The sequence below is a fragment of the Psammomys obesus genome, unplaced genomic scaffold (genome assembly GCF_907164565.1).
Source record: "Psammomys obesus unplaced genomic scaffold, mPsaObe1.curated_primary_1811, whole genome shotgun sequence".
NCBI classification, from domain to species: Eukaryota; Metazoa; Chordata; class Mammalia; order Rodentia; family Muridae; genus Psammomys; species Psammomys obesus.
Genome location: NW_026593982.1, coordinates 786705 through 793370, shown reverse-complemented (window position 1 = coordinate 793370; position 6666 = coordinate 786705). Strand labels below are relative to the sequence as shown.

General features: G+C 42.1%; 1 protein-coding gene across 8 annotated transcripts in view; it reads left to right on the top strand.

Moving 5' to 3' along the window:
- Positions 1–6441, top strand: part of CUNH2orf42 (chromosome unknown C2orf42 homolog) — a 35218-nt gene extending 28777 nt beyond the window's left edge. For 7 of the 8 annotated variants that reach the window (XM_055617657.1, XM_055617658.1, XM_055617652.1 and 4 more), the window contains one exon: positions 5776–6441. In XM_055617657.1, coding sequence (XP_055473632.1) covers positions 5776–5984 — 209 coding nt within the window. In that variant the 3' untranslated portion in view covers positions 5985–6441. Of the gene's footprint in view, positions 1–1854; positions 1981–5775 lie in introns of all 8 variants that reach the window. The other variant, XR_008721349.1, reaches the window with a different exon arrangement.
- The last annotated feature ends 225 nt before the right edge of the window (positions 6442–6666 follow it).

The following is a 6666-nucleotide window of genomic DNA, read 5'->3' as shown; positions in this document are numbered from 1 at the left end:
TTTTCTTTTCTTTTCTTTTCTTTTCTTTTCTTTTCTTTTCTTTTCTTCAGTACTCTGCCTGCCTGTGTGCCTGCACACAGAGAGCACCAGATCTCATTATAGGTGGTTACGAGCCAGCATGTGGTTGCTGGGCATTGAACTCAGGACCTCTGGAAGAGCAGCCAGTGCCCTTAACCTCTGAGCTGCTCTGGATCTCAGACTTAATCAAAGCACATGCACTCATTTTGTAAAAACCTGAGAAAAGGAAAGGCATTTGTCTCTTTTGAGTTGGTGCTTTCTGAGGAGCATTTGAATGTGTGTGCACCATGAAAGATCATGAAAAAAGCAGTAAAACCCCCTTTCAGCCCACCCTCCTCATAGCAGCATCAGTTATATTCATGTAACACGGCTCCCTCTCCCTCCTTTGTCAAAGGCCAGCTTTCACAAGCCAGAGGAAAGATCAAGGAGATGTACACAGAATTGGCTGAAAAAATTACTCCTTAGACTTTTTCTGAGGGTTTACAATTTACTTACTTACACTAGCAAAAACTTGTGGCTTTTTTACTCAGAGATGAGCAGCAGAGCCTCTGCGTTGGCTCAGAGTCTTGTTAATTCTTTATGGACCAGAGAGAGAGAGGAGGAAAATCATGCATTTCCACACAGTCCATAATATCAGTTCCTATATACATACAGGCAAACAAGTAGACATGTAGATATGTACACATTCAAGGGGGACCCATCATACATGCACATCATGCATATGCACAGATATTTGCAAACTTGTACTTATCTACATATTTATATAGACAATCAAACATTCATACATGTAAACATATACACAATTACACAGACAGACACATATTTGGTGGATGATGGATGAAGGAAAACTCCAATTAACCAACAACTTTATTTCTGTCCTGGGTTTTATACCCTCTAAGGCAAAGGTTTTCTATGTAAGAAAAATTACCTCATTCAAGAATAGATATAATTGTCACACAAAAAGAGAGTTACAGTAGAACTACTGAATTGTAAGTTCTTTCATTAGAACTATATCTAACTAGACATTTTTGCTCATTATAAGTTTAAAGCAGGGCAAGAGATATGGCTCACTTGCTTGATTTTGCCAATCTAGCATGTAATTGGTCTCAGAACTCCTCTCTCCCACTCCCACCGCACTGTGTAGCCCTGGCTGGTCTGAAACTATGTAGACTGAATGAAAAAAAAACATTTTTTTAAAGGAAGGACATGACTGCTCTTGGGTATGGTGTACCAGGTTTGTGGTAGATAAGAGGGAGAGCATAGCCAGAGGCAGGGACATCTGGGAGAGTCCAGAGTGGACATGACCCTGAGCCCCATGTGAGGAAGAAGGGGGGAGCCAATAAAGAAAAGACAAAATGGCTGGATTATATAGGGAAGGGCAGCTAGAGGAAGATCAGCCCAGTCCCTGGGCTAGACAAGTTTAGGCAGATATGTCAATCATACCTTGTAATAAATAGGAACTGAGGGATGTTGGGAGAACCTGGTGGCCAGGTCCACTTGGATATGTTAGATAGGTACCTCAGCTGTTTGTCCTGGGTTTGAGAGCTAACATAAACCAGGCTGGCTTTGAACTCAAAGAGGCCTGACTGCCTCTGCCTCCCAGTGCTCAGATTAAAGGCATGTATGTCTAGATAATTTCTTTACATCAAAGGTTTCTGAAACATGGTCTCATATCTTAGCTGCTTTTTTTCCTTGATCTTATACCACTCTCCATGTATATACTCAATGCTATTTCACTTTTTTCTTTACATTTATGTGTGTATTTATGTGCATGTGCTCACATATCTGCTGCAGCACGGATGTGGAGGTAAGAGGAGTCCGGTTTTTTTTTTCCAGGAGGTTCTGGGCATTGAACTCAAGTCGTCTGGCTTAATAGAAAGTATCTTTACCGGCTGAGACATCCTGATGGCCCTGCAAAAACAAAACAAAACAAAAACAAAAACAAAAACAAAAAACTTATGTGTATGTATTTGTGTTTATGTTAAGTGTGTGTGGGTGCTCATGGTTGCCAGAAGAGGGCATCAGATCATTTTTAGTTGGAGATGGTTGTGATTCACCTAGTGTGTTAGTAACTGAATTCAGGTCTTCTACAAGAGGAATACGCTGTAATTGCTGAACCATCTCTTCTGCCCAATAATATTGAATTTTTCAAAAGCAATCTATAGCCTACATGTTTTTTGTTTGTTTGTTTGTTTGTTTGTTTGTTTTATACAGGGTTTCTCTGTGTAGCCCTGGCTGTCCTGGAACTCAGCCTGTAGTTCAGGCTGGCCTCAAACTCAAGAGATCTGCCTGCCTCTGCCTCCTGAACACTAAAGTCTGTACTGCTGCAGCCACCACTGCCACTTGGCTAGCCTACATGTTTTATCACATGTAAATGTTTGATCCTGTATGTTATTACTATGCCAGCCATCTTTTGTTTTCTTCCATGTGGTTATTGGTTGATGTCCAGTGTGGTGGTACTTGCTTTTAATCCTGGCATTCAGATGGCAGAGGCAGGCAAATCTGTGAGTTCCAGGACAGTTAAGGTTACAGTGACTCTGTCTCAAAAAACAAAACATACTCCCCTGTGTTTTTGTTACTGGTAAGGAACACCATTATTCTGTGTACTGTTAAGCTAGTACCACAGTCTTTGGCATAGTGAGGGTTTGGACTGTGTTGTGGAACCATGCAGATTTAATTTTATGTCTTTGAACTTGACCCTTTCTTGCTGGTTTCTCTTCTCAGTCTGACTCTGCTGTCACTGTAGTTGTAGAAGGAAGCACCCATGTTTGAAAGTGGTGTCCAAGTGAGGGGCAGGAAAAGTGACAAAATAGAAAAAGATTTGAGATAAGAGAAGATATGCAGCTCTCACAAGAACATAGAAGAAAAGGAGAGCAGTACAGAGAGAGAGATTCAGGGGAAGGAGGCAGTTTTACTGGGAGAGTTTTACAGAGATAGGTTAAAAAGAGAACAAGCTAGACACAGGTGAAGACAGAACAAGCCAGAGAATGAGAAAGAGCCAGAAGATTAGAACATATTGCCAAAGTTAGTATGAGGCCAAGCAGAGCAATTCAGTTAGAAGCTGAGAGAAGCCAGTTTTAATCAGTCAACTTGGAAGGGAACAAGCCAGCCAGAGTTCAGAACTTAGAAAGGGTGAGCTTATTCAGCAGTAAGTCTCAGAGGCTGAAAACATCCTAGGCCTAAATTATATTTTATGGAGTCTAGAAGCTTCCAGGACTAAGCTTTAGTCGAAGACAGAGGCAGTAAGAGGACAATTACATCAGGTGAATAAAAGTTACTTTTATAGTGGTTATTCTGCTTGATGTCATAAAGCCGGCAGTGGATCTTTAAATTTTTTGTGTGTGTGCCTGGGAGTGGGAGCCATCTGTGCACTACATGTTTATTTACTTATTTTGGGGAGGGGTGTGCGTGTCACAGTGAACATGTAGAGAGGTCAGAGAGCAAACTGTGGGAGTTGGTTCTCTCCTTCCAACATAAGGGTTCCAGGACTTTAACTCAGATCATCCAGCTTGTTAGCAAGTGCCATTAACCTGAGCCACCTTGCTGGCCCTTGGGGGAAAAATTATTTTTAATGGTTACAGCAGCACTGATTTCTCTTGCTTCGATTTCTCTAGTTCTTTTTCCTTTTATTTTTTTAACCCAATAGAGGGTTTTTTTTGTTTTGTTTTGTTTTGTTTTGTTTTGTTACTTTCTTTACATTTACTTTGTCTGGGCATGGGGTAAAGCACTATGAAACATGGATTGAGGACAGCTTTGCAAGAGTTGTTTCTCTCCTTCCACCATGTGGGTCCTGAGTGATTGAACTCATCAGGCTCCCTAAGTTCTCTCAGCCACAAAGGCACCATATTGGCCCCATTCTATTTGATTCTTTTGCAGTGTTGCTGTGACAGGTGCTCACTGTGTAACCCTGGTTGGCCTAGAACTATGTAGGCCAGGCTAGCCTCCAGCTCACAGAGTTCCATCTGCTTCTGTCTCCAAAGAGTGTTGGGATTACAGGCATGGGCCACAAAATCCAGTCTGGTTTCTTAAAGCTGAACAGAATAAAATGTGTCTGCACTAGAATTTGGTAACTCTGACAGTGCCTGCCTCCTCCTTTGTAAATAATGTGTTATAAGCTGAGCACAGTGGTGAACACTTTTAATCCCAGGACTCTAGCGGCAAAGAGGCCAGCATGGTCCACATAGTTCTATAGTAGCCACAGAGAAAGAGAAACCCAGTCACCAAAAAGAAGGGGAAAAAGGGGGTGGAGGAGGTGAGGGAAGCATGTGTTTCCAGGCTCTTCTTGTTTTTTACCTCATCTATATGGCTTTCCTCATGCAAACTGCATCTTCTTGAATATTCTGTCATTGTTAGTCAGCTTTAATCATGTCTTTTCAGTCATCAAGGTACATGGGTGGGCACAGGTGTTGTGTGAGATTTTTAAAAGGGCAAAGATTGGGGCTGCTTCTCTGGTTGGTACAAGTTCCACCTGGGCACAAATTGGAAGAATAGGGTTTCTTCCTGCCTTACCACACAGCCACCATTTGTGAATGAGAGCAGCTGTTGATAACAGACAACAGAGCCCAGGTGGGGTGCCCTCCACCCTGTCATTTACTACCTAGATACTCCTAGTTGTCTTGGGTGTCTTCCTGGTGAACTTTCAACATTTCCTATTTCACTGACATTTAAGTGAAGTCTTAGCAGCTCTGTATCTTGAATGATACAGACAAATGAGCCAGACAATACCCAACGGCACAGCCCCATATCACAAGCCTAAGGTTCCTCAAGGGAGTGGTTCCTTCCTGGCCAAAGTGAGAGCTGACACAGTGAAGGGATGGGGCTACAAAAGGCTGTTGTTTGGAATAAAATAAGAGTGAAGTCCATAAAATATATTAGTTTATGGAGCCAGAATGTTGAGAGAAAAAGTATACCTATTTGCATTACTGTTAAGGTCTTTTGTCTTTCTCTTCTGTTTCTATTTTTTTTACATTTACATATTTAAAGGTTTGTTTGTTTGTTTATATGCTCAGTCACCATCAGAAAGGCGTTCCCTTGGAGCTGGAGTTTTAGGTGTTTGAGAGTCACCAATGAAGCTGCTTGGAAACAGGTTCTATGCAAAAGCAGCAAACACTCTCAATCACAGAACCACCTCTCCAGCCCCTATTTATATTTTTTAAAACTTTTTACTTTTTCTCTTGAAAGACTTCCCTTTTTGTTTGCCTTCTACAGAATGGACTTGAACCTTCAAGTTCACCTCAAGACCTGTGTGTGTGTTTGTGTGTGTGTGTGTGTGTCACTGTGTCAGTGTCCAGCTAAACTCTCCATTTTTATCTGACGAAGGGCAGTCATTTTTTTTTTTCATATCGCATCAGTCAGTCTAGCCTTCAACACCAATAAAACCCAAATTATTCTTAATTTTATTATGGTGTGTCTGTGTGTGTGCATGTATGCGCATGCCTGAAGGAAGAGATGTTACCTGTGTGCCACAGCACATATATGGGGCTAATAGAACAACTTGTGGAATTTTTTCTCTCTGTCCAGCTTTATGTAGGTTCAGGGGATTGAATTTAGGTTGCCAGGTTTGTGCCCCAACTGCCTTTTTATTGAACCATCTTGCCATCCCAGACCTAGCGATATTATATACTGTACAGTAAATATGAGGCCATCTTGGGCTCCCGTAAGATCCTGTCTCAAAAACAAACCAAAAAAACAAAGGAATAATCCTTATTAAAGTCAGGTAGACCCATAGTAATTAGCCTCCCTTTTTTCCCTGTGTAGGTAACACTTCTCCAGATCAAAAGGAGCCTACACCCTTTATCATTGAGTGGATCCCAGATATCCTCCCACAATCCAAGATTGGTGAGCTTCGAATCAAGTTTGAGTATGGTCACCACCGAAACGGACATGTAGCTGACTACCAGGATCCAAGGCCACCCATGGACCAGCCTTTGGAGCTGGCCCCTCTGACCACTATCACTTTCCCTTGAGGCAAATCAAGAGTATTTTGCAGAGTTTGCACATCCCAACCCCTGACCACTGTAAATCCTAGTAGAACTTATACAGCCACTGCTAACGAACTGCACTTCGCTGAGATGCAGCTGCTCAGCACATCCATGTGGGCTCTGTAGAAGAAACTCCTATATAATAGCCTTGTTGGCACTGCTGTGTACAGTCTTCATTACAAACTGGGCACTTATTTCTGACTGGAGTTTTAGAAGAAACAACAAAAGTCCAGCTCTTTAGCCATCTCATGGCTTCACCTGCAGCTTGTTTTTCTGTAATTCTCTAAGAAGTCAGCAGCATTGACTTCTTAGCCAACGGTATTGGAAAGTTAATGATGCCCTGGGCAGAGCAAATGCTCTCTCACTGCCCGAGAGCTCCAATCATACTCTTTATCCTGGTAGCAAATAAAATATACAGTGTCACTAGTTTTTCCAAATGGTACCATCAATGTCATGATTTTACTATTCGAAACCTTTACAATTTACCTTGTAGTCAACTGAAAAAAGTGGGCAATTTTGGGTGATAAGCAACACTTACTCATTCCCCCACCCCACCCCCATGACAGGGCTTCTGTGTGTAGCCTTAGTTGTTCTAGAACATAATTGGTAGACCTGGCTGGCCTCGAACTTGAAGATCCACCTGCCTCTGCCTCCCAAGTGCTGAGAT